This window comes from Amaranthus tricolor, chromosome 11 (genome assembly GCF_026212465.1).
Source record: "Amaranthus tricolor cultivar Red isolate AtriRed21 chromosome 11, ASM2621246v1, whole genome shotgun sequence".
NCBI lineage: Eukaryota > Viridiplantae > Streptophyta > Magnoliopsida > Caryophyllales > Amaranthaceae > Amaranthus > Amaranthus tricolor.
This window is the reverse complement of record NC_080057.1, coordinates 26,975,806-27,003,780: the sequence shown is the minus strand read 5'-3', so window position 1 is coordinate 27,003,780 and position 27,975 is coordinate 26,975,806. Positions and strand designations below refer to the sequence as shown.

Genomic DNA, 27,975 nt, shown 5'->3' with positions numbered 1-27,975 from the left:
TTTTTCTCATTTTTCATCAAACTAAAAAATTAGGCACATTTCATTGTCATCGGTGTTGAATGTTGATCCAATGATTCTCTTGTCTCTTTCCCTGCTCCCTACTTTCTAGAGAGAGAAACTAAAAACGTTAACAATGGAGGAGAGAGATTTTCTGGTAAAATTACGATTACGTTTTATCTTAGGGTTAATGATCATCTTTTTCAATTCAATTGAGTTAGTTCAAGGTTCAATTCACGATTACAGAAATGAAAAATTCATTCCTCAATCTAACGCCTTCTTCTTCCATGGCGGTAGTGAAGGTCTCTATGCTTCTAAGGTTTCTGATCACTCTTCTTCATCTCCTTCCGAAAATGGTTATAAAGGCAGGTCTTTTATCAGGTATTTTTAATTTTTAAAATTTTGCTTTGCTGATTAGTTTATTTATCTTCTTGATTACGATCGTGGATTGATATTGTAAGGTATTATATTTGAATTTCATGATGAATATTTTGAGATTTTTTTATAGAAAGTGTTAAGGGTGAATAATTGTAGTTTAGCTTAAAAAGGTCTACTTAAGTACTTATGGATTGCTTTTGAGACCTATTATGGCGGTAAAATACTGAAATTATGTCTCTCGACTAGGTTGTTTCTTCGTGCTCAGCAATCAGTAGCATTGCCAGCATTTGGAAATAGACTTGATACTTGTTGAATGTAATTTAGGATGGAGTATTATTTTTGCTAGGTAGACTGGTATATCATCTTTTAGAAAGGTTAATTGTTGGAAGATGAGAACAGTGGAAATGCTGTTGAGAGATAGATTTCCGAATTCCAAACGATGACATAAAAAAAGCTTTAGGCGTTGCATATTGAGGAATTGATGAAATAGAATGGTCTAAAATGCTTTGGGCATGAGCAACGACTTAGTATTGGCTAGTCGATAAAAGAGATAGAAAGTTTGAACTCGGGGAATTAAAAAGAGATGAGGAAGAACTTGTTTTTAAAAGCGCACCTAGGCGTGAGGCGCACCCAAGTGACCAGAAAAACGCCTCAGAGACTCGAGGCGCAGCGTAGTACTTGAGTCTACTCATTTCGCGTTGATGAATCTGTTTTTTCCTTTATTTGTACAAGTTTTGTGCTGTTTTTAAAATGGAAAACTGAAACAAAAATCTGTTTTTGTTTTCAATGACAAAAAACATAAAACTGAAAATGTTGTTGAATGGATCCTAAGATTAGATATTGGTTTAATATTTGCAGTTGAGAATAGAAATATGGCCTAGGGAGAGAAAGAGAGAGTGTGAATGTTTAATTAGAGTTTGGTTTTAGTTGCCCATGATTCTATGTAATATTAAATTGTTTTTCAAATGTACTTGCGGTTTTAGATCTGCTGCTTTTCACGTTTTATGGTAGAGTTGATGAATCCTATGTGTTTTTGTATGCTTGGCATTTTTTGTAATGCCACTTTTATAGACTTTGTATTTAAGTAAAATGTTATTTTCTGGGTTTTTTTCATCCAGATTTGAATCCATCATCTTTACAAGAACAAAAGAGTCAGCAGAAAAGCAGAATGGGTGGCAGCAATTAACTGGTACTATTGAAGCTATCATAGTTGAGGTGAAAGACCGAGAAAGGATTGGTGGAACATATCTTAAAACTGATGCAATCTGTTGTAACCAAACCCTAGCAAGTGAGGGACATTGCAAGGTTGGTGAGGTTATAATGCAGAAAAATCCAGAGAATCGTGATTGGCCAAAACGGATCAAGATCTTCTTTGAAGCAAAGAGTCAAACAGCCTCGATGTCTCTCCAGTCTGTTGAGATTAACAGCACGGGAATGTATTATCTGTACTTTATGTTTTGTGATCCGACACTAAAGGGTACAACACTAAGTGGAAGAACTGTTTGGAAGAACCCAAATGGTTACTTGCCAGGCAAAATGATTCCTTTGATGACATTTTATGGCTCCATATCTTTAGCGTATCTTTTGTTAGGACTGTGTTGGCTACTGCGGTTTGTTCAGTTCTGGAAAGATATTACACAGCTGCATTATCACATTACAGCAGTGATTGCCCTTGGTATGCTTGAAATGACATTATGGTATTTTGACTATTCAAATCTAAATGCAACTGGTGTTCGACCTATGGGGGTCACTATGTGGGCGGTTACCTTTACTGCTGTGAAGAAGACTGTTTCCCGCCTTCTTCTTTTGGTCGTTTCCATGGGGTATGGTGTTGTCAAACCAACATTAGGAGCTATCACATCGAAGGTTCTTCTTTTTGGAGCTGTATACTTTTTGGCTTCAGAAGCACTTGAACTGTATGAGCATTTGGGAAATATTAATGATTTCTCTGGGAATACGAAGCTAGTTCTGGTGTTGCCTGTTGTGTTCCTGGACACATGCTTCATTCTATGGATCTTCTCATCGCTTTCAAAGACTCTGGAGAAGCTTCAGGTATATGTTTCTACTTGTTTTAGAGAGTTTAATCAATGTCAACCTCAAAAGCTTTTCCATAGACACTTATAAGTACTACAGTCTCTTTCTCCCTCTATGTTATATGTATGTATATATTTGAATAACTATTTATCACTTTAGCTGTATCTATCTTGAGTAATTTTTGATATCAGATTCGTAGAAGTGTGGCTAAGTTAGAGCTCTACCGGAAATATACAAATTCCCTTGCAATTTTTGTGATACTGTCGATTGCGTGGATTGGTTACGAGGTATTGCTCTTTTACTTGTTCCTATCCTTGTTGAAAGAAAGACATTGCTCTTTACCTAATTTTTTATGTTCTGCCTTTATTACAGTTGTATTTTAATGCAACTGATCCTTTGAGCGAGCTTTGGAGAATTGCATGGATCATTCCTGCCTTTTGGGCTTTGCTTGCATACTCTCTTTTAGCTGTGATATGTGTTCTGTGGGCGCCTTCTCGCAATCCTACAAGGTATATGAGACTTACTTTCTGTTAGTCTGATGAAATCTTAATTTTAATAGATATTTTAGAGCTATACCTAAAGTATTGATTTGTACATTTTTCATGTGGGTGGGTCACAACTAACAAATATTGGAAGGTAAAGTCCATTTTTTGGGTACATGATACCTGCATGTAATGTCTACTTGTCACTGCTCTTTGAATACCTCTAGTGCTGGAGTAGTATATCAACTGAAGCAGGATCAAAAGCTGTTCTTGCTTTGACAAACTCAGAGCAAAAATTAGTATACGTAAATAATATTGTAAGCTTTTGTCTTTTGCTGTAGATCGTCTATACAAGATTAAGGTAAAATGGATTTCATTGCTACTGTTTCTTCCCTCCTTTTGATGTTTGTCCACATTCCATTCTCTACATTTAAATTAAGTTTCTCAAATAGTAGATGAGTTATTTGCGTCTTTCCTGTGTGTAGTGTACATTTGTTTTCAGAATGCTCGTGTCAGTATGTGAATGTATGCATTTCCGCTGATTATGTATGGATTGGATTAAATTGATCCTGTTTCTAAAATATTAGTGAAAGTTTTGAATCACAAAGAGTCACAACCTAGAGAAATTGTGATTATATTAAGGTAGAATACAGGGACTGCTTGGCTGAAGAAGCATAGGAAATTAGGAATTGGGCTATTATTCTTCCCATCTCTGAACCCTAGATGTTTGTCTACTTCATTGTGCAAATGCTGGGTATCGAAGCTGTCCTCCTCTTTCACTTGAAGCCTAAACAAAGTCTTACAGATCTTTGGCAACAACTAATTATAATATTATTGCTTCACTTTGTCCAATCACCCTTGAGCTACTTAATGTCGTGGCAATACTGAAATATTTGCCAAGATCGATGCGATGTAAAGAACTTTGATGAACGATAAAGATTTCAATGAACTAACAAACGTTTGACGAAAAATAAAATTGCAAAAATGACACAATGATTTAAGGGGGTTCACCCAATAATGGCTACGTCCTCCGTGGTGTGTAGTTGCTTGTTTATATTATTTCAATGGAGCAAAACACTCTTACAAATGAAGTATATCAATTGAGAAAGAGATAAACAAAAGCTATGTGTTTGGCTTAGGGGTTATGTGTTTGATGTGTTTAGGTTGCTAATGAGCTCACTATTATAGAGCTAATTATACTTAATGAGAGTACACAATAAATGCCAAGAATTAATCAACATGTAACAGCCCCTAGCAAAGGAATCGACTGAAAACAGAATCCAAGGCGCTAGCAGCACGGGATGCTCGTTCGAGCATTCAGCAGTACACAAACCAGTAGCATTCTGATCTCTGATGCTCGTTCGAGCCCTCATCCGCTTGTTCGAGCAATTCCTCCAGTACCCACTGTTGCTTTCTGTTTCACGTGCTCGTTCAAGGCAATGGTAAGCTCGGTTTAGCTTAGTTCGAGCATCTACTGCAGGATCAACCTTTGAACTCCCAAACAACCTCATTATGTTCATTCGTTACCTCATTAACATACTCCATAACACCCATGTTTAAGTACTCATAAACACACATAAGTTCAAGCATTGAATCATCACACTTAATCTCCACACACATTAAGTTACCAACTTAAAGACCCACATTAACACACTCATAGGATTCCATCCCAAGAGTCACACTTGAATGTGCACATCAAATGTGCACTCAAGTCACACCATTCATAACAATCTCCACCTTGACTTGAGTTCATCCAAGCCAAAGCATTCATCAATCCACTTCATCTTACAAGAATATAAACAAGCTTAAAATAACCTACACACCTCATATGCCCCAAAGGGCATCACTTCAAGCAAGGAGCTAGACCAACTAAGTCAACACACAAATCAAACTTGGTTGTAGGCAATGGATTTGTCATCATGTTGGCCGGGTTATCTTTAGTATTAATTTTCTTCAAAATCACCCTTTTGTGCTCAACTTCATCCCAGATGAAATTTTACTTGATATTAATGTGTTTGGACCTTCTATGAAATGTATTTTAATTTCTAGCCAAGTGAATTGCACTTTGACTATTACAATGCACACTTACCGAACACACCTTATTGCACTTCTTACCAACAAGACCTTTGAGCCACTTTGCTTCTTTGAATGACTCGACAACGGCTAAGTACTCCGCTTCGGTTGTTGAAAGAGCAACCACATCTTTTAACGATGATTGTCAACTTACCGCCGAACCACCCAATGTGAACATGAAATCCACTTGTGGATTTTCTATTATCAAGATCACCTCCATAGTCTGAGTCACAAAACCCGATTAGCTCGCTTGAATCCTTTCCATACATGAGAAAAACATTACAAGTACATTTCAAATACCTCAATAACCACTTAAGTGCCTCCCAATGTCCCTTCCCCGGATTAGACATATATCTACTTACCAAACTTACCGCATGAGCTATGTCAGGCCTAGAATATACCATGGCATACATCACACTACCAACGACACTAGTGTATGGGATTCTTACCATTTACTCTTCTTCCGCCTTTGTTTGTGGACACAACCTCTTGGATAATTTGAAATGAGAGGCAAGAGGAGTAGACACACCTGTAGCATCATCTATGGAGATGCGTTGCACAACTTTCTCAATATACTTCCTTTGACTAAGGTATAATCCACCCTTAGCCCAGTCTCTCAAAATCTCCATTCCAAGAATCTCCTTGGCTTCACCAAGATCCTTTATATCAAATTCACTTGAAAGCAACTCTTTCAAGTTCTCCACCTCAAACAAAGAATTACATGCTACTAGCATATCATCAACATAAAAGAGCAAATATTACAAAGAACCATTCTCAAGTTTCTTAAGATAAACACAACTATCATAAGAACTTCGAACAAAATCATGTGAAATCATGAAAGAATCGAACCTCTTGTACCATTGCCTTGGTGATTACTTCAACCCATACACATGACTTTCCTTACTGGCGACTTCGAAACCTTACGAATGCTTCATAAAAGTTTCCTCTTCAAGCTCACCGTGAAGAAACGCCGTTTTCACATCTAATTGATGCAACTCCAAATCCTCCATTGCCACTGAAGCTAGTAGTGCTCTTATAGAAGAGTGCTTCACGATCGGTGAATATACCTCATGTGAATCGACATCCTCACTTTGAGAGTATCCCTTTGCTACTACCCTTGCTTTGTAGATGGGAGGAACACCACTAGAAGGATCCTCCTTCCTCTTGAATATACACTTGCACCTAACGATCTTCTTTTTCTTTGGTGCTTCAATGATATCCCAAGTTTCATTCTTTGCAAGTGATTCCATCTCTTGCTTCATGGCTATCAACCATTTGCTTGAGTCATTTGAGGCCATAGCCTCCTTGTACGTACTTGGTTCATGCAACCCTTCGACTTCGCTAGCAATGTTAAGAGCATATGCAACATAATCACACTCTTTAATGTACCTCCTTGGAGCCACAATCTTTCTCTTTAGCCTTGTTGTGGACAAAGGAGGAGATCTTTGTTGAACATCATCATTATTTTCATCTTCATCAATATTGGGAGGTTGAACCTCCTCTTGGCATCAATGGGATTTACAACATCAACAATATCTTTTCTAATGAATTTTTCTTCACTAGAGACTAACATGCTTTTTTCATCAAACACAACATCTTTAGAGGTTATTATTCTTTTGGACTCATTATATCACACCCTATACCCCTTTACACCCACTCCATATCCTACAAAAATGCATTTTCTAGCCCTAGGTTCTAACTTTCCATCATTTACATGAATATAAGCCAGACAACCAAAGACTTTAAGACTAGAATAATTTACCGGAATGTTGTACCACACTTCTTGTGGTGATTTGAATTTCAAGGCAGTATGTGGTGAGCGATTAATCAAGTAACATGTCGTAGCCACCGCTTCAGCCCAAAATTGCTTTCCCAATTTGGCTTCGTTTAGCATACACCGAGCCCTCTCCAACTATGTTTTGTTCATCCTCTCCACAACACCATTTTGTTGAGGACGCCCTACACAAGTTCTATGTCTCACAATACCTTCACTAGCACAATATTGAAGAAATTTATTATCAACAAATTCAAGACCATTATCGATTCTCAAGGTCTTGATGCTCCTACTGGTCTTTTTCTCTTTCATTTTCTTCCATTCTAAGAAAACACCAAATACTTCATTTTTGTCCAAACTTTTCTTGAGAAATCATCAATGAAGGTCAATAAGTAGTTACAACCACTAAGAGAGGGCTTTCTTGAAGGCCCCCACAAATTGGAATGAATATAGTCAAGGATCCCCTTAGTGTTGTGTATGGCGGGTTTGAAACTAACCCTCTTGTGTTTCCCATAAACACAATGTTCGCAAAACCTAAGGTTCCCGAACTTTTTTCCATCAAATAAACCTTGTATAGAGAATTCAAACATACCTCTTTCTTCCGTGTGACCAAATCTCAAATGCCAAAGCTTTGTTTCATCATCAGACATTGTGTTTAAGGAAATATTCGCCGAGCCGGAGGTAGTTGAATCTTCAAGAGCATACAAACTTCCACTCATCTTCCCTTTCATCACAACAAGTGATCCTCTAGCAACCTTCATAACTCCATCTTCACTAGTGATTCTACACCCGATTTTATCAAGAGTACCCAAAGATATGAGATTGTTTTTCAAACCCAGAACATACCTCACATCGGTCAAGGTTCTCACCATCCCATCAAACATTCTCATTTTTACGCTCCCAACTCCAACCACCTTACATGTTGTGTTGTTCCCCATTATCACATTTTCCCCATCAACACTTTCAAATGTTTGGAAGAAAGTTTTGTTGGGCGTCATGTGGAATGTGCACCCCGAGTCAAGAATCTATTCATCACTATCTTTGTACCCATGTGTGGCAACTAAAACACCACCATCATCACTATCATTCACGTAACTAGTATCAACATTGCTAGTTGCGTCCGTAGCCCCATCATCACTAGCATTTTTCTTTTTCCATTTCCAACAATCCTTCTTGATGTGGCCTTTAAACTTGCAATAGTTGTAAGTCTTATTTTTGTTAGGCCCCCGTGACTTCGACCTTCCTTTACCCTTGTTTCCACCCTCACTAGTGGAACCTTTCTCTTGCGTCCTCCCTCTCACAAATAATCCATCACCCGAGCCACTCTGTGATTTTTATGATAATTGTGTATTAATTAGATCCCTTTGAGTCAAGGAATTTTTCACATCGTCACTACTCAAGTTTTCTCTACCGTAAAGTAGAGTTTCTCTAAAATTCTTGTAAGATGGAGGTGGATAACATAAGAGGTAAATAGCCAAGTCTTCATTATCAACCTTGATTTCTATGTTTTGCAAATCCATAACAATGGAATAAAACTCATCTAAGTGAGGTTTTAAAGGTTTACCTTCCTCCAAGCATAGATCGTAGAGTCTACTCTTCAAAAGTAGCCTATTGGTAACACTCTTGGCCATATAGAGTGATTCCAATTTCTCCCATATCCCTTTGGTTTTAGTTTCTTTAACAACCTCTCTTAGCACTTCATTGGAAAGGCATAATTGGATTGCCGATAGTGCGTTCGTATCAATCTCTTCCCATCTCGCCGCGGTCATTCCTTCCGGCATTTTGTCTACACCATCAATGGCCATTTGCACACCATTTTGAATCAAAATGGCTCTTATTTTGACTTGCCATAAACCAAAGTTCACACTTCTATTAAACTTCTTTATGTCATGCTTCATTGTGGACATGTTTCACCAACGACTTCTTAATCACCATAACAATAACTTGGCTCTGACACCAATTGAAATATTTTCCAAGATCGATGCGATGTAAAGAACTTTGATGAACGATCAAACGTTTGACGAAAAATAAAATTGCAAAAATGACACAATGATTTAAGGAGGTTCACCCAATAATGGCTACGTCCTCCGTGGTGTGTAGTTGCTTGTTTATATTATTTCAATGGAGCAAAACACTCTTACAAATGAAGTATATCAATTGAGTAAGAGATAAACAAAAGCTATGTGTTTGGCTTAGGGGTTATGTGTTTGATGTGTTTAGGTTGCTAATGAGCTCACTATTTATAGAGCTAATTATACTTAATGAGAGTACATAATAAATGCCAAGAATTAATCGACATGTAACAGCCCCTAGCAAAGGAATCGACTGAAAACAGAATCCAAGGCGCCAGCAGCAGGGGACGCTCGTTCGAGCGTTCAGCAGTACACAAACCAGTAGCATTCTGATCTCTGATGCTCGTTCGAGCCCTCATCCGCACGTTCGAGCACTTCCTCCAGTACCCACGGTTTCTTTCTGTTTCACGTGCTCGTTCAAGGCAATGGTAAGCTCGGTTTAGCTTAGTTCGAGCATCTACTGCAGGATCAACCTTTGAACTCCCAAACAACCTCATTATGTTCATTCGTTACCTCATTAACATACTCCATAACACCCATGTTTAAGTACTCATAAACACACTTAAGTTCAAGCATCGAATCATCACACTTAATCTCCACATTCAGCACATACACATTAAGTTACCAACTCAAACACCTACATTTACACACTCATGGGATTCCATCCCAAGAGTCACACATGAATGTACACATCAAATGTGCACTCAAGTCACACCATTCATAACACATGCCAATATATATTCCCTGCCCTTGGTCCTGCAAACTAGATTGGCTTTTTCCATGAGTTCTGGTTGCTGTTTTTGGGAAGCCTAGCTCTAAGGTTCAAATTGAGCACGAAAGGAACTCTTCGAAAATATTTTACATAGAGGCCATCAAATGCTCCCTCCAGTGGAAACTATAGCAAACTATCCAAGATGTTTTGAGGGATAAATCCACCTTCTAATTCTGTTTTGTTGTGTGGACTTCCTCAAGTTTCCCTTCCTACACCGTATGATGGTAAGGAAAAATTTAGTTGTCTTAAAGGGTCTTTTAATCATACATTATGTCATCTGTAGTACTTGAGATGAGATGTCAGGACAGATGGATGATATAACTGTACTCTATTTTGGTTTCTGTAAAGTCCAATATTTTTGTTTAAAACCTTTGGTGTATTTTTTAAAAAGCGGACCATTTGTATGAATTGACATGAACATATCTAGAAGGATTCGGAATGATGCACATTTTGAAATCTGTTACACTCTACACTTCTTGCTCTGTATCATACGGTTGTTGAAAAATGAAGTATTAGATATCTATTGAGTATAAATTACAAACTACATTGGATTCATCATTCATTGTTGAATTTTGAATATCTTTTTATATATGAAAGGAATTATCCAACTTTTTTTTCCAAATTTCTTGTGCAATATTATGCTTTGCAATTGTATCTCATTATCTGATTCTGTAAACCCGAACAACCCCATTCGGACCTCAATCCTGACAAAAAAGTGGGTTCCTCATTTGAGTTTCTATTCTGGATCAGTGATGGTCAAGCTCAAGCCTGTTGTGGTGAGTGCTTTGGCAGTCCTTTTGTCTTTGACTTAGCTGCATATTTGTCCATAGTATTTCTTTCTTCCCAAAAAGTCACTATATTTAGGGTACTAATGAGATGAGTCACATCGAGCTTGGATTTTTTACTCCTTGAGTAGCTCGAGTTGATCCTATTTGAGTCGAGCTCTACCTGAGCTTTGACATTTTATAAAGAGCTCGAGTCGATTTTTGGCCAAATTGATATCAAGTTCTTTGCGAATCTTCTATCTCCTTAATATCACTCATCTATTTTTAGTAGCATTTGCAACAACTTGCTCTCTAGCTGTTGCCAGTTCATCCGTTATGGATCTAAAATTTGCACACTATTTATACGGGAACAAAGATCAAAGCTAGTCAACCTGCCGATAAGTTGGACAGTGACTTTAAAGATGGTAAGGAGGAGAGGTCTTGAGATGGTTGTGCTTGGATTAAGGTGTGGTAATGGTCTACCCCACTCTCTTTGGGTTCATTGTTGTGTGGGAATGGATAATTTATGTGGCTATGGCCTAGTGTGGTTCTGGAGTTCTTCAGACAGGGTGGCTCTGAATTCTGATGGGGTGTTATCAAGATATCTTTCGTCCTCCTTTCTGCGGTTGGGGGATGAGGATGGTGTAAACGTGCTTAACTTTATGGATGTTTTAAAATCCACCTTGTGCTTGTCAACATTGAGGAGGCTGTTTATATTATGAGTTTCCGCGACTGTAAGCCGTGCCGTGCTAACAATATGCATTGATTGTGTCCTTGCTGCTGTAGCCTGTAGCTTCTGTAGGGAAAATCTATGTGAATATTTGAATGTGGTAAATCAAGACCTTCAGCATTTTTTCTGCTTTCATAAAGCCATCATGATTAGCACATAGAATATCACCTATTTTTAGCTATAGATGTCTGCTATTAAGCTGATCCTGTGAGAACCAAACTGGTAGCAACCTGCATTTACTTTCACCAACTATCTATCTGCAGAATGACTATCTTAATTGTATTCCCCATTAATACGCTTGGTATTCCTTGACTAATTTGGAGTTGCTGCCTTTATAATATGCCAGTCATCCAAATGAGCAGTTAATTTAACGTTGTGTAAACTTATGTGATTTGGATTCATGTTGAGGATTCCTGCCAAGAGATGTCATATTCTTGAGTCCATGTTGCTTTTGAAATCTTGTTATCTCTCTGATCGCCAGTTTTTTTTTTTTTTTTTTTTTTTTTTGCATTCAGTTTGAGAATTTATGTCCAAAGATGGTGCTTATTATAATACCATGATGATTCTCCTCTCTGTTCTCCATCTGCTTTTTTGGGGAAGTGTAAAACGCAGGTATCCAACTATTGACCACATTATTTTTTTTTTTTCTTTTTAGGTATGCTTATTTGGAAGATTCAGGCGATGACTTTGACGAAGAGGGTGTTGCACTAACAAGTAGTGGAGTCATGATTGCTGCTGATATGGCGAGTAAGCTTGAAAGGAAAGAGAGAAAAGGATCAAGCTCAACAGATCATGTGTTCGTTGGGGTTAGGGAGGAACTAGAGGAGGACAAGCGAGAGTAAAGGGTGCTGACTGTCGAGCAGCAACTGTTTCTCTGATTATCTGCTCCCTAAGGTTACTTCGTTCTTGCTTATAGCAAAGAGTTTTACTTGCTCATCCTTGATCTGGTGTATTATTGTACATACAGGGACGAAGATTAGCATAGACTTTAGCATTAGGAGGAGGCCGTTTCGCCAGTTATGGCTTTATTGTAACTAATCTGGAAAAGGACACTTATTGTTTTCGGGCTTGGTGCAATAAAGCTTGCAGGATTTTCTTGAATGCATTTAAGTTGGCCTTATATGATTTGCTTGCATATTTGTACATTATTAAAGCTAATATTATCTTTCCGACTCCCTATTTTCAATTTTTTTTTTTCCATTTGGTCCATTGGTTTGAAGTATCCTCTCCTCTAATCCAATGAAGTAGAGTTGAATAGGTGATCATAAGAACTATTTCCCAAATATGTGTCATCTTGTCTGAGCCTATGGTCAGAATTTGCTCAATGCTACTAACACCAAGCTATCTACAACTTAATCAAAAAAATCAATAAAAGATTTGCTTGTTATTAATTCGAGCAAATATTGACTTAGACAAATAAAGAGCCAATTTTATAATTTAAAAAATTATAAATGACTACCTGTTATAAAAACGAGGAAATTTTCATCTTAAATTTGTGTTTTATTCTAATGAGATGACGTGAAGTAAATATGCAAAAAGGAACAAAAAATATACATTGTACGACTTTGTATACCCTATCTCCAATACGTTGGACGAGGCCTGCTCTCAACCTTTTGTTAAAAAATAGTCCTACTCATAACTATTGAATCACATATTTCAGTGTAAAATTAGTCAATATATTGTTTTGATACACATTTTCAGTGAGTAAATTAGACAATATATTGTTTTGATACACATTTTCAGTGTATAAATTTGGACAATATATTGTTTTCATACACATTTTTAGTGTATAAATTAAATAATACACTCTATGCCGAATCAAGTTGTTAAAATAAGGTGATTTGAAATAAATGGACCATCCATTAACAAGAAAAGGGGCAATTCAAAATCGATTCATGCAACACAAATTCTTACTTGAGACCGTCTTTACAAAAGACGTTTCAAGTTCAGGCCAACCCAATTTATAAATTTTAAAAAAAATAACCAAACATTCTAAATAATGATTTTTAACTTCTATTTTCAGTTTTCCTTTTTTTTCTTTCCTGACAAAACTACTCATTTCCTCTTTCAAACTTTATTTGTGGTTTTCAATCTCCATCTTCCTCTCTCAAACTCCATTGTTATTTATTTTCTATTTATCTTCTTCAACATTTGCAAAACCATCAAAGTTATGTATTTATACTTCATCATTTTTATTTTTAAAGCTTTCATTTTCATTTTTTTTAGGTTGATTGTGTTATATATTAGTTGGGTTTACAATTTTCTGATTTTTTTTAAATTAAGCTTCATCAATTGTGTAAATAGTGATGTTGAAGAAGACAACAATATCTACTGTTTGGGGAAAATTAATAAAAGCAAGTGTGGTTATAACATAATATATTGGGAGTTATAACATAATATATTTGTAATTATAACATAATATATTTGGAGTTATAACATAATATAGTTGTAGGTTATAACAAAATATATAATTGCGGTTATAACGTAATAGATTTGGGTTTATAACAGTATATATTTGTGATATAATACTACAAAATTGATATTATAATAATATAAGCAAATATATTATGTTATAAAACCTCACATATATTAAGTTTTAATTCCAAATATATTGAGTTATAACCCTAAATATATTATATTATAACCACTAAAAATATTTTATTATAATTTCAAATATATTATGTTATAACTTCAAATATATTATTTTAACCCCAAATCATAAAAATTAGTCATAATTGTCATCTTGAACATCACTGTTTTCCACCATTGATGAACCTTAATTTTTTAAAAAAAAATAAAAATAATCTGATTTATTATTAAATGATGTTTTATTTTGCTAGGAAATAGATAGTTAATCAGAAAACTTTTCATCTTTCAAAAAAAAAAAGCAGTTTTCTACAGTTTTTTTTAAAAACAACAGTTTTTTTTTTTAAAAAAAAAATTAAGATATTTACTGATAAAGAAAAGTAGGCTGAGTTCTTGAAAGCCTGTCTTTAGAGTTCTGCTTAATTAATTCATTCTATTCAATTTTCCATTTAAAATATCTACAAATTTGACATTAGCCCTCTATCGTATCAAATTTGACATTAGAAAAAGTTGAACTTGTTATGTTTAATATCAAGTTTGATAATATTGATAATTTCTTCTAAGCATTTATTAATTTGCCCTATATAGTCTTAAAAAGAGGATGAAGCAAACTAAATGTAAATTGTTTAGTTTTTGGCCTTAAAGATTACCCTTCAAAATTTTGGTGATTTTTACTAATCATTAGTAATTTATTTAAATTTTTATTTTTTTCATTTAAAAAAATCAAGAGTTTGCTTTAGATTAAATAATTTAACTTGATTGTTGAATCATCAAAGCACTAAAATATGTTAGTTATGAAAAATACTTATATGTACTAATTTGGCATATTTAACAACTAATTATATAGCATGAACAATTTCCAACAAACTAACTTAGAGAGAAAGCTTTTAAAAAATAAGACAAATAATGGTGGTGCTTGAATGACTAATCTCTCTATTCATGAATGGTTTTCCACCAAAGAAAAACCCTTATTTGCTTTCATGACTAGGACCCCATTTCCTTTGTGTATATATTTGACATTAATTAGGCAATAAAGTCATATTACCAAACTTACTAATTTTATTGGAGCTCTTTTATTTGATAATTTCTCTAATCCAATCTTCTATTTTGAAGCTTCAAAAAGATATAATTGTTATGGCAAATCATCTTGATATCATATTAGTTCCTCTAAGTTTGTTCCTTAGTGTTGGATACCATGCCTTTCTATGGCACAACTTCAAGAACAATCCCTCAATTATCACCTTAGGAATCATCACTCTCAAGAGGAGGGAGTGGTTCCATGGTATCAAACAGGTAACGTTTTCATATACATGATCAATTTATTAAGTTCTTGACGATAAATGCGTTCTATTTCATCCCCTCCATTTTTTCGAGTATGTATCATTTTATGTTAAAAAGTCTTGAAATCGAAAATTTACTCAAGAGATAGATGAAGTAAATATGCATTATTACTATGTTTCTTTCATTACATAAATCTATAATTAAGATGTTACACAAGCTTTTTCATTCACTATAAAAGTGTAGACAATAGTTAAAATATTGATTTTTCGATTTTATGCCGTAAGTTATAGATTAAGATACTAAAAATTTCATCAAAATGACAAAAGTATCATGATAGTAGAAGATTTTCATTTTGAAATTTATAAATATTTTTTGGGATATTTTATATGATAGCAACGTAGTTTTAAGAAATGCCAGTGATAGCAAATTTTGAAAAAGAATTCCACAACGTAATATTAAACCACAATAATACAACATTATTATTCAAAATCATGGATTTTTTCGTTTATGTGTGAAATTACTTTATTAGTTGGGTTTAGTTTTTATATTTATTATTGTAATATTCTTTTGATGAAACATCCAATCCTCACCTGGTCGGCTCATATTTGACCCATTGCATATGCCTAAGTAAAACAAGTTTAATTTTTTTAATTGGGTGTTTTGATAAAATTGAACAGGGTGATGATAAAAAGGAGGTCCTAGCAGTTCAAAGTTTAAGAAATAGCTTAATGGAGACCATACTAACAGCTACTATAACCATGCTAATCAACATAGGATTAGCAGCATTAGCCAACAATGCATACAAAGCTAGCAACTTATTGGGTACGACCCCATTTTTTGGGTCACAATCAGGTCGAATCATCGTTCTAAAATTCGGGTCAGCATCGGTATTCTTGCTCACAAGCTTCTTGTGTAGTTCAATAGCTATCGGCTATTTGGTAGATGCCAATTATTTGATCAATGCATCAGGAGAAATGTTGAGCCGTGGGCATACTAAAAGGGTGTTAGAAAGAGGGTTTATAATGGGTGTTGTAGGGAGTAGAATGTTGTGTATTAGTTTGCCTTTGTTGATGTGGTTAATTGGCCCTGTTTTTGTGCTCATTTCTTCCTTGGTTATGATTTGGGTTTTGTATGGCCTTGATTATTCTATCAAATTACAAGGTCTCACTATACAAAAATAATTTTAATGAGTTATAGTTTATTGAATAACAACAAATTGCAAACGGGTTTCGAAATATGAACTCATAATTATTTATAACGGCCAACGGGTATATTTGTCATTCATTATGTAATATAAACTATAGTTAAGTTTTTTTCGTAAAAAAGTGTACAAGGTATTGTTTAAAGCAACTATACTTGAGTAATGCTCTCTTCCAAATCATTACAAAATCGCCAAATTTTTCTTTGTGGCCACCCTATCTCCACCACCGTTACTACTACCATTGCCATCACTAAAGCTCAATACCACAGTGGAGTGTTTTTGAGAACCATGTGTTAGAGTAATGGATGAATGTTTTTCCTTTCACATAAGAGCTCGATTCTCAATTCTTCTCTTGTTTGTAGGGAATTTTCTTTACCCTAAAAACTAGTATTTTTGAGTAGAACATAAATATCGTTGAATTTTTCTTTCTTCTTTATTTAAAAATAATTGCACAACTCATATCATTGTTCATCATACCACAAAAAGATTTACGATTGCACGGTAAGTTGAGATTTAATTGTCACACGAATTACCTCCAAAAGAAATAATAAGTGTATAACACAAACTTATCTCTTTCATTTTCCTATATTTCAAAAGCTCATGCATTAAGAAAATAAACATAGCGAAATTGAGTGAGACAAAGTAAAGTTTTACGCGAAAATTAAAACAAACACAATAAATTTAAAAATTTAAGGATCTCTTCAAGTCATTATTGCAAGCTTTTGGTCCACTATAATCATTTTTTCCCATATTGCTGATTCTGTACATAGTTCTAAGACACCTTCATTTCATAAAATTCTACACAACCCTAATTTTCGATGCAGATACACGTCAAATACAATAGATTCTAAAATCGTATGAACTTGCTTCACAGCCGAAACAATCAATCTTGCACACAATTGGTCGACACACAGGAGTATCCTCATTTAAACTCGAGATTCTTCTTTACATATGACAATTCATTTCGTGTGACGATTGCAAACATGCATAGGCTACCTCAGCTGGTTGCCTCACCGTCAATATTTGGCTGCCTCTGCTGCTTGTCATAATAAATCCTGTATACATAGAATGCTGCAACTGCCCCACTGCAGATAAGTACTATACACATTAAGCTATAGTAGGCAATATTTGAATCTATAAAGTTAACATAATTCAACATTCAAAATTTTCACTGGTCCACTTGCTAGTTACAGTAGTCACTCAAAAAGTAAACGAGACACAAGAAGCAGTTACCAAACACAACAATAGATACGACCTCTATCCCGAAAAAGACCGTCCAGAATTTTCTTTTACACTATCTTTGGATAGCAAATTATGAGAGAAAAGAAAGGAAGGGAAGAGAAAGGGATGGAAGGGAAAGGAAGGGGAGCGGAAGAGAGGAAAAGACTTCATTGTTTGTACAGGAAGGGAAAGAAAAAGAAAGAAATTTCATTTTACTTCCGAATCTTTCCTCTTATGGAGAGATTGGATGTTAATAAAATGATGGGACTTAAAACCTCCAAATCCTCTCCCCCTTTTTGCTATCCAAATAAGAAAATTTCCATCCTTCCAAATTATTTCCTTTCTTTTCCCTCTATTTTCATTTATCCAAACAAAGCCTTAAAGCAAAACAATTCAATGTCGAATAACAACCACATTAGAGGTTCCATGTGGAGATGTTTGACTTAGTCAATAGGAGACTTGGCTAAAAAAGAGTTCAAGCCGATATATAATCATACAAATAAACACGCCCAAAGGAGGTAATACTCCATCCATTTTGCAGCCTTTAAAAAGCTTTATTTCCATCAAATTTTCTTTAGGGGTAGAGTAAGGAAGCATAGTGAAGGTATTAAAATAAAGTTGCAGCAAAGGAAACAGAATTATAAGTGGTAAGATATAAACCTGATGATCATTTTGAACAGCCCAGCCAAATTAAGTCCCTGAAATGAAGGTTAAAATTTTTAATATAAAAACTACTATAATGTAGAATGTGATAGAGCGTAAACAAGCACAACTTGGATTAATAAAGAAGAAGAAATAGAAAATAAGCTTTACCTCAAACACCAGGCGCATGTCCCTTAAAAATAGAATACTAGTTATTGCTGCATAACCAGAAATAAACATGTCAAAGCCAAACAGGAACATTTGAAGGATTAAAAAAATAATTTTCATGAAAACAACTCTGCAGTTAGCTAGTTAAAGTATCACACTTTCATATTGAATTATAGCATTAACATCGTTGATCAAACAAAAAGGGAAGAGTCAGCAAAGAACGTCAGAACCTACAAAAACTAATGATATTTTGATATAAATATTTACTACTTAATTAGGCAAATTTGCTACTTCAAATGAGCAAAAGAACTCACAAATTAGCAAAATACTTTAAACCAAATTTGTCTTCTCAATTTCTAATGATCAGTGTTGAACTAAGACTTATTTATACTGTTACCATAATATCACAATTCCCTTCACTAGATTCTGGCATCAAGGTCAAAAATCATGCTCTGACTTCTGACACAGACAGCAGATGACATTTAACCTAGCTGGTGAAGTATGTCCTTCATTTTCCAAAACCCTCCTATAAGTATTGCGCCATAGTTATATACCATGTCACATAATTTACTACAGGCACACTGGAAGACTTAAGAGGATTTAAGATCCTGAAAATGCCAGCCCCTTAATTATATACCACAATTACATAATTTACTACAAGCACTCTGGATGACCCAAGAGGAGCTAAGATTCTGAAAATGCCAGCCCAAAACACCTTCCCCCCCCCCCCCCCAAACCAACCCCATGAAACCTTCACACAAGGCAAAAGGAAAAGGGGGCTTACCTATGTGGCTATCATCATCATCATACCCAGTGTATCCCGCTCATAGAAAACTATGGTCAGGGTCTGGGGAGGGAAGAAAGAAGCAGCTCATACCTATGCGGCTATGCACATTAAAATTCATATTTACACAATAAAATTTTATAGTAATTCATATAAAAGAAATTCCATTCAAAGAAATTAATTTTTTAACAATATCACTTATCCTTACATAATAACAACATTGCCAAACCCTTAATCCCAACAATATAAGATCAACTACTTTCTTCGTGTAGCAACCTTCAATTAGGTAACCAAAAACCTAAGGGTTTACTAAATATTACCAAAGGTAACTCTCACCTTAGAGCTAGCTGTAGCATGAATAATCACCAAAATTAACCATGTCTGACTAGAACAGTTGAGGAAAAGACAAAATACAATAGCATTTGCTTGATGTTTAGCTATTAAACACATTTTCACTAGAACTACTGAGTGATCTTCCTATCTAAGTAACATATTAAAGTTTTGCTTGAAAAAAGATGAAGAATTGCAACTTCATGAGACATGCAACTTGACTACTTCCCAAAAGATGAGCAAATATGGCTACAGTATATTATGTAGAGAGAGATATGGGAAAAGTGCCATAGATCACCGTCACAAATTTGGACAGACAAGTAACTACAAAAATTAGTAAAGAAAAGGAGACAAACTACACAAAAGTTTCCTGGAATTTAGAAATGATTACCCTGTAAAAGGCAGAGATTTGAACCATGCCTACCAACTAAATACTAACCTGCCTGTCCTTTCAAAGTCTTATCAGTGGACTCTCCTTTTCTCCAAGAACTTAGGCTTGATATGCTTAATGCCAAAAGAATACCCCCAAGGATCACACCAAATCTAATGGAAGAAACATTTCCAGTAATCATAAAGTTAAGAAAGCCACCAGCAGAAAGAATTGTCCCTGCAGATGAAGCAAGTAAACAAAGATAAAGTAAAGTACAATGAATCAAGCGTTAACTCAATTGTAAAGGAAAACTAAACTGCCTAGGGCGATCGAAGCTCCAACACTAAAAGCAAAAATAATATGTATAGACAAACATGACACATGAAATGATCCACATGCAAACCACATCCTACTTATTAGTCTAACTAGAGCAGAAACATTTATCCTCAAATGAGCCAAAGATTTATAATTTCATTTAGGATAATAATATACTATAATAAAATAGCTCATTAAATAATGTACGTTTCTCATATATATATATATATATATATATATATATATATACATATATATATATATATACATATATATATATATATACATATATATATATATATATATACATAAACATATATATATACATAAACATATATATATACATAAACATATATATATATATAAACATATATATATACATATATATATATATACATATATATATATATATACATATATATATATATACATATATATATATATATATACATATATATATATATATATATACATATATATATATATATATATACATATATATATATATATATATATATATATATATATAGGCAAGATTAGGTAAAAACAACTAAAGTGGTGAAAACTGAAACAACACTAAGATATGCATACTGTGGCAAAAGGTGCACATAAAATCTTAGGGTGTATATATTTTTGTGAAGAAAAAAGTTGATATTATTTATAGAAATGTCATTCAAATAAGTACACCTTTTAAGCATGTATATACACCTTTTAGAAAACATCCAATTATTTACAAAATTGACACCAAAGTATGTATACTATTTAAGCTTGTATGTACACTTGTTTTTAGTTTTCACCATTTTAATCGGTTTTCATATGATCCAAAACATATATATATATATATATATATATATATATATATATATATATATATGTATATACATACATATATATATATATACATACATATATATATATACATACATACATATATATATACATACATACATACATACATATATATATATATATACATATGTATATATATATATATACATATATATATATATATATATATATATATATATATATATATGTGTGTGTGTGTGTGTGTGTGTGTGTGTGTGTGTGAAGCTCCAAATCTAGTGTTTGCAATCAAGGGTAGATGGAGAACAACCTTTAGTTGTTAGAAGGTTTGAGTTGCGTATATCCGACTCCTCAAAACCGCACCATGGCGAGAGCGACCTAGTGACATTGAGTTACTAGAATGTTGTGTTGTTGTTGTAGAACATTCCATTATCCCAATGTTATTAGAGGCACCCACGATCCCACCTAAGAAAGGTTTGGCGGTCAAATATACGCAACCATACCGTCTTATAACAATGTGGTTGTGGTTTTTTCCGATTGATCCTTGGTAGCAAACGTGTTGTGTAGTATTAAAAACCATATGATATTATATTTTTGGTTCATCCAAACATCTGGGTAAATGTCGTACCATATGGTATCCCAACGTAAAAATCACGGACTTTAGATACATCATCTAGATCACGAGCAGAAGCAAAGGTCTCCATTACATCCTTTACCGGTTCAGGAGAATTCTCTGCTGCTATAGTAAGGTATTGTCTACCCTCTTCCCTCAGTTCTTTTGCCATAACACTTAAATCTTGTCTCGCCTGATCAGCCTGGATCTTTAATCGCTCAGCAGTTTCCTTTAATGTAACAACCGCATTCTTCATATATACTTCATATGCTTCTTGAGACACACTTTGCAGCTTTGAGGCTTGCTCTTTAAATGTTTCTAGAGTTTGTTTCCAAGCATCCTGAGACTCTTGACCAGTATTTTTTAAATCATTCCCCTCCATGTCAATCTCTCCTTCGGACGGCTTCATCAATATCCAATAAATAATAATTCAAATGAAAATAAACATAATCATGCAGTATATACAATTTAACATACATATAATAGGCAGAAGAAATAGAGCTGGTGTGCATTGATGCAACCATAATGTATTAAACAACATAGTTGCCTATAGGGGAGAAACTCAACAAAATGCAATGATGACAAGGTACCATTGTTGCTTCAACAATACAACACTAAAGAAGTTCCTATATTCAAAATAGATCACAAGCTAGCTAATAGCAGCCATTTATGTCCCCAGAAGCTAAATGCATAACATTGGACACATTGCAATGAAGAGAAAAACTACTATTTGCCTCCCATTATTGCAAGGTCTGAGAAAGCATGGAAAGATCGACCGAAATATCATTCTAACAACTTCCATTCAACCCACCGCCTACCTATCTCGCAAAAAAGCAAGCTAAAAGTACTCTCATTCTCCAAAAAAAAGCAAATAAAATAAATCAAATCACCTACATTTTCCAATAAAAAAACAGCAACAAACATTAAACAAAAAAATAAAATTATTCAGGGCCAAAATTGATTCCTATCAAATAAAATAACCTTCCAATTTCCAATCAAACTACCTCAATTAATCTAGTAATCATCAAACTCTTCAACACTATCACTATACTTTCAGGATAGATTTTACTGTACTTCATACACAATTAAAAACTTCACTGACACATTCTAACACAACAATAAATCCATCAAAAGAATCTCAAACTTCAATCATTTCAAGTAAACAGAAAGAAAAGAATTAATTTTAAAGAAGAAAAAAGTCAAACTCACATATTCTTCCTGAGAAGCAGCAAATGTAACAGTCGGAAACTTCATCTTTTTCCAATTGCGATTCTTTAAACTGAGTCCACCAAGTCCTTTCGGCGATAGTGAGGCCATATCAGCGAAAAGAAACGCTTTACGTCGTTGATGAATCGTTTCAAAATGTAGATGAGATGAAGAAAACGAAAAGGACGCCATTGAAGAAGAAGAAAGGTTGTTCTTCAATGGAAGTCCGGCCAAATTAGAATTAGGGTTTGTGAGGGAGAAACAGTCGAGAGTCATCATCGACCGTTTTTAGGTGTTATTGTTTGTGTCGAAAAATTTGAATGATGAAGAAGAGGGATTTAAAATTAGAAAGAAAAAGGGAAAAGGGAAGGTGAAGTCATTGAGTATACTGTATATACAAAGTTGAAGCAAGGAATACTTGCCTTGCTTGCCTCAAGTTACAAGAGATTTTGTGTGAAAAATGTGAAATATTGAGGGTTGAGAAAATAATTTGCATTATGTTCACCTATTCATTTTTGGTCCCACTCAATCTACATGACATTAATAATTGATATATTTAACTGTTTATGCAATTTAATGAATTATTTTGATTACTTTTATATTAAATTATATATAATAATAATAATATTATAAAAAGTTAGTATGAATGAATGATTTAAACAATATCTCACTTGACTTTGTTTTTCCTTACACATTAGCCGCAATTTATAAAATAAACTTAAAAAATAAAAATGTCAATATCAATAATCATAATATAACTGGTAAGAGGTAATGTTTTTGGATAAGTGGCTTAGGAAGTTTCACATGGTACACCTAAAAGACAAGTGTTTTTTATGGGACTACTCTATCTCCCCGTGAGTATAGGGTAATATCGTTGACATGGGTGAGGTGGGGGTCTTACAAATGGTATATATTAAAGCAGTTTTTTGACTGTGGTTGATTTGAAAGGGTTGGTTCATATAGCATGATAGAATCTTAGAGCCGAACATAAATTCTACGATTTTAAGTAAGGATAAATATAATAGGTCGAATTGAAATAATAAGGTACCAAAAGTGTTTGAAAGGATTGAAACTATATCCATATTAAAAGGATCGCCTTTTCAAAGAAGCTCATTTAGAGAAATTTTTCTTTGCATATATGAAGTACTATTGGGATGAGTGACTTTCTTCTCATAATACACATGAGTGATAACCAAGTGTGTCAAAAAGACTTACATTAATTTGGGGTTAATCTAGTATCTGTATGAATAGAGTTGTTGACCCGATAAGTTCAATATGTTACACCACCTCTCTCTTTAGTTTCATCAACACATTTTTCTTTCGCTTTTGATATTAATCATACAATTTTTTTATCACACCCAACAAGGCAACATCTAAACATCTGATTCAATTGATTTTTACTAATTGAACGTGATTTTTATTGTATCCACTTGATTTTTACTGATTTGAACTGATTTTAGATACTTATTTGATTACAATTTACTAATTTTTGATGGTTGAAAATGATATTTATTGACTAAAAACTAGTCCCAAATTGTTGTAAGCAGTATCTCCGAAAGACGCATTAAATTTATGGGCAAAATAACCCAATTTATACAAATCAAAGAGAAAGTAATAATGTGGACTTCTTGTTTGAGGTCATCTCTCTGAAAGACGGTCTCTCACGAGAGTTATTGAAAACTAATTTATAATAATTGTAACTATTTTTATTAGTTAAATATTATTTTTACTGATTAGTTTTGTAATGTGAAGTAAATTGAAACTTATTGGCTATTAATTAAAACTTATTTTTACTGATTAGTTAGAGTATTTTTTTTATTATCTCCCTTTTCTTAATTAGTTTTTCATTTGTTCCTTTTTCATCTCACTCCTAGCGGTTTCTGGCAATTCTATCGACGCTTTATCATCACCACCACCATTGATCTTCTCAGGTAAACATTTATAATAGGATCTTCAAGCTATAGGGCAATTCGCAATAAAATGAGGAACTTTTGCTTCAGAGAAAATCGATATATTCTCCTTACTATTGATTTGCTTTTAATTTCATTATTATCATTCATATCTCTATTTCTATTCATATTGGAATTTAATTGAAACTTGAACTTTTGAGATTCATTGGAGTGAAAGATTCGTGTTCAATGTGCTTTTTCATGTGGGGCGTTTCTAAATGCTAATGTATTATTGTGTGTGTGTGTGTGTGTTTTTTTTTTATTTTTTTATTTTTTTATTTTTTTTTATCGTGATAAGTTTTCTATGTTTCACATTGTTTGCAATTCTGAGCATTTATAAGTTGATGTCATTAAACCTTACAATATATGAACTTCAACACAGGAGAATAATTTTTATGCAGTAAATATTTATACTTGTACATGCATTAGAAAGCCTTTAGGGAAATTAGAACAATTAATAATTTTTTGTCTAAGACAAAATTGTGTTGTACTTCAGATTTTGGAATGTTAAGATGTTGGGGAGCAAAGCACAAGTGCTTGAATGTGATGTTCTTCTATAGGATAAATGGCTTTGCGTTTGGATGCATGGTCTTCATCGTGTGACACTCGGATTCTCTACAAGTTTCATTGATTACTACTGAGCTTAGGAAATACCATTGCACAGTATACTCAGGCTTGTTTTCTGGAAAGAGTTGAGGGAGGCTGTGTTTGAAACATTATTCTAATGTTTATAATGGGTGTAAGATAGTAAGGTATCCCAAAAATGATTTAGGGTGTATTTTCTTAAAAAAATAATTTCTCCCTCATTTGGTTATGTTTTGAGGATATAATCAAATTCTCTTATTTCTATATTGCGTCAGCAGTTGAACTTGTCGAGTTATATATTTTGATAAGCAAGCTAGAATCATATTATAGGTAGCTTTCAACTGGCTTACAATATATAGTCTGGGAGCAGAGCAATCTTCCCATGGAGGACCCCTAGTCACCTACTGCTTTAGGATGGGTGAAAAAAGACTCATCACAATCTATAAATATTTATTGAACCATTTTCTTTCATCTAGTCCTATCTGTTTGGACAACGGCTACTTAAGTATATATGATAAATTTTTACATCATTTTGAATTTTCTATTCAATAGAATTACAGGGTAAGAGATTCTGAGATTTTCATACATTCTCATTTTGAGCATTCTGTACACGATTCTGTGGTAAACACATAAGTGGTACACGCTTTCCCCTGGAATGTTCTTCCTGAAGTACCTTGCTTTTTCTATCTGATCAGACCAGGGACAGAGTGTTTCCTATATTATGCCATGCCTAGGCTTGGCTCCATTGATACACCTTAGCCAGATAAATAATCAATACTTTTCCTCTGGTTTTTAATAGTTGCTACACTTTTGTTTTTCACGCTATCCAAAGCACGATTTTAATCTTTAATATCTTTATTTTCATATGATAAAAAATACTAAAAAGTTAATATTATGAAAATATGCGTTAATACGAATCAAACAAGATCCTGCTTGACTATGTTTTACATTATACATGGAGAATTATATACTAAATAAGATCAGTTGATAAACAGTTGTAGCAACTATTAAAATCCGGAGGAAGTATGAGTTTGTATTATCTGAGAAAATGGCACACTGAGTGCCAATTGTGATGCATATGAGTTTTGAGTTTCCTTTGCGTTTTTAACTTTTTAGGCATTGAACTCGCGCTGTGTCGTAGCTAGTCTCTGCGACTCTGCGAGATAGTTTCATCCCAGTTACACCTCTGAGTGTTGGTTGCAAGTGTTGCATTATTTTTCTTGATGGAATAAGAATTACCATTTGCCATCCCGCTCCTTGATGTGGCAGAGTTTCCTCCAATACTTGCTATTACCTGTTTATATTCAACAACATGATGATGAAATCTAAAACCTTTTTTTGATTATAGAAAGCCATTAGAATTTCAGATTAGGCTATTATGAACATTGTTAGCCCTATAGTAGGAGGGGAACGAGGGGATTGAATGACATACAAATACGGATGCTTTGAGCTCTATAGAAAAGCAAGATACATCATCTTGGCCGTGGCATTTGGCCTGTAGGTGGTTTTTATCTGTGCTAAGACACATGAGAATGAATGTTGTCCTTTTCTTCCTGTACTAATCTGTACAGGGAAGCCCCTGAATTAACTTTGATTGGCCGGTCTTATGACCCATTTATGAAGAATTTATGGTTAAACATCTAATGCACTGTTCTGGAGTTATGTATAGTTCCATTCCAATTTTTGTCTAAGCGGTAACCTTATATACAACGCTAAAAATTGTAGTTTTGTACAGTTATTTTATTTATTTATGAGTACTTCAGCTACCATATTGGAATCAGATGAAAGTAGAACCTGTGAGTTTGTGACTGTCATTGTGTGCTCACTATATTACCCCTTCAATCTCCTCTCTCAACTTTTAACTGCCTCTTAGTTTGCTGTCTTTTGATTTCATATACTTTTCTCTTTTTCGTACCTCTTGTACTTGGGGATCGAGGCCATTCATATATGTGACAACTTCTCAGATATTTGGGTTTTGCATCCCAGATTCGTAAGGATCTGTATCGTTTGCCTGGTGAACTGTTTTCTAGAGTTCATCTACTTCTTCTTTGGATCGTCTCTTTGAAGATACTGTTTAACTGAAATTGTGATGTGTATCGGAACTTGAACTCTTTTATGTGGTTTCCATCATGTAGCGATATACCTATGGCGCAGTTCATCATCAATATGAATGCTCAGTTGAAGGGAAGCGAGAGATTCATAATACATGTGCTCGATAATACACACTTGTTTGTGCAGCCTCACGCTGTTCAGATGATCAGAAGTGAAATTACTAGTTTCAGAGAGGCAAATACTTATGAAAAACCTCATTAATGTATCTAATCTTTTTTACTTTTATTGAGGCTAATATTGCATATTAATCATGAATAATGGCTCTGGAATATATAGTATGAAGTGCATTTTAAGAAACTCCTCGAGTATACATCCTTTTGCTTTGTGTTCTTTCTTCCTTTAGTATAGATGGTGGCAATCATACTCCTCAGAGTTAATTTGAATGTTGTTTATGATCGAGCCACTGAGCTAGCCTAAGACAGCGAATTGCTGAGCTGCAATGTTAGTGGTGCTAGATAATGAGAGACTGGGAATACTCACTAAGCTACCCACCTGATTTCTCGCTGGTCTCATTCTCATAATAGCTATAGTAGGCCAGCAGATTATCAACCAGGTATGAATTCTTCATGCTTGATTGTGTTACTTAAATTCAAAGTATCGTTGAATCCAAAAGCCTAAGCTGAAGGCAGCGGTAATTGATAACCCAAAACCAAAATTCATTGGCCAAACGAAATACTCGTTATCATTTGAACGCAAATGTATCTTTTAACTTGCTAATTACCAAGTAGA

General features: G+C 34.2%; 3 protein-coding genes across 3 annotated transcripts; 2 read left to right on the top strand and 1 right to left on the bottom strand.

Annotated features, from left to right (window-relative positions):
* The first annotated feature begins 14 nt into the window (after positions 1-14).
* On the top strand, positions 15-12,181 carry LOC130827852 (uncharacterized). The gene is made up of 5 exons (XM_057693722.1): positions 15-378; positions 1,494-2,427; positions 2,601-2,696; positions 2,782-2,918; positions 11,732-12,181. Exons 1-5 carry the CDS (start codon positions 134-136, stop codon positions 11,916-11,918), a joined length of 1,599 nt encoding a protein of 532 aa, XP_057549705.1. The 5' UTR covers positions 15-133; the 3' UTR covers positions 11,919-12,181.
* A 2,543-nt stretch (positions 12,182-14,724) lies between these two features.
* Positions 14,725-16,355, top strand: LOC130827851 (uncharacterized). Its single transcript, XM_057693721.1, has 2 exons — positions 14,725-14,955; positions 15,621-16,355. Exons 1-2 carry the CDS (start codon positions 14,797-14,799, stop codon positions 16,122-16,124), a joined length of 663 nt encoding a protein of 220 aa, XP_057549704.1. The 5' UTR covers positions 14,725-14,796; the 3' UTR covers positions 16,125-16,355.
* A 450-nt stretch (positions 16,356-16,805) lies between these two features.
* Positions 16,806-23,054, bottom strand: LOC130827850 (protein FATTY ACID EXPORT 3, chloroplastic-like). The gene is made up of 6 exons (XM_057693720.1): positions 22,604-23,054; positions 21,410-21,797; positions 19,729-19,896; positions 18,179-18,225; positions 18,026-18,063; positions 16,806-17,229 (listed from the first exon to the last, which is right to left on the bottom strand). The coding sequence occupies exons 1-6, from the start codon at positions 22,877-22,879 to the stop codon at positions 17,142-17,144; spliced, it is 1,005 nt and encodes a 334-aa protein (XP_057549703.1). The 5' UTR covers positions 22,880-23,054; the 3' UTR covers positions 16,806-17,141.
* Positions 23,055-27,975: the final 4,921 nt, after the last annotated feature.

What these genes read in the sequence shown, in the direction of transcription:
- LOC130827852 (XM_057693722.1), top strand. Translation starts at nt 134, where the DNA reads ATGGAGGAGAGAGATTTTCTGGTAAAATTACGATTACGTTTTATCTTA. An exon ending in TTGCGTGGATTGGTTACGAG is followed by an intron (nt 2,697 to 2,781) that starts GTATTGCTCTTT and finishes CCTTTATTACAG; the next exon opens with TTGTATTTTAATGCAACTGA. An exon ending in CCTTCTCGCAATCCTACAAG is followed by an intron (nt 2,919 to 11,731) that starts GTATATGAGACT and finishes TTTTCTTTTTAG; the next exon opens with GTATGCTTATTTGGAAGATT.
- LOC130827851 (XM_057693721.1), top strand. Translation starts at nt 14,797, where the DNA reads ATGGCAAATCATCTTGATATCATATTAGTTCCTCTAAGTTTGTTCCTT. An exon ending in GGTTCCATGGTATCAAACAG is followed by an intron (nt 14,956 to 15,620) that starts GTAACGTTTTCA and finishes AAAATTGAACAG; the next exon opens with GGTGATGATAAAAAGGAGGT.
- LOC130827850 (XM_057693720.1), bottom strand. Translation starts at nt 22,879, where the DNA reads ATGATGACTCTCGACTGTTTCTCCCTCACAAACCCTAATTCTAATTTG. An exon ending in CTGCTTCTCAGGAAGAATAT is followed by an intron (nt 21,798 to 22,603) that starts GTGAGTTTGACT and finishes ATATTGATGAAG; the next exon opens with CCGTCCGAAGGAGAGATTGA. An exon ending in ACATGCGCCTGGTGTTTGAG is followed by an intron (nt 18,064 to 18,178) that starts GTAAAGCTTATT and finishes CCTTCATTTCAG; the next exon opens with GGACTTAATTTGGCTGGGCT.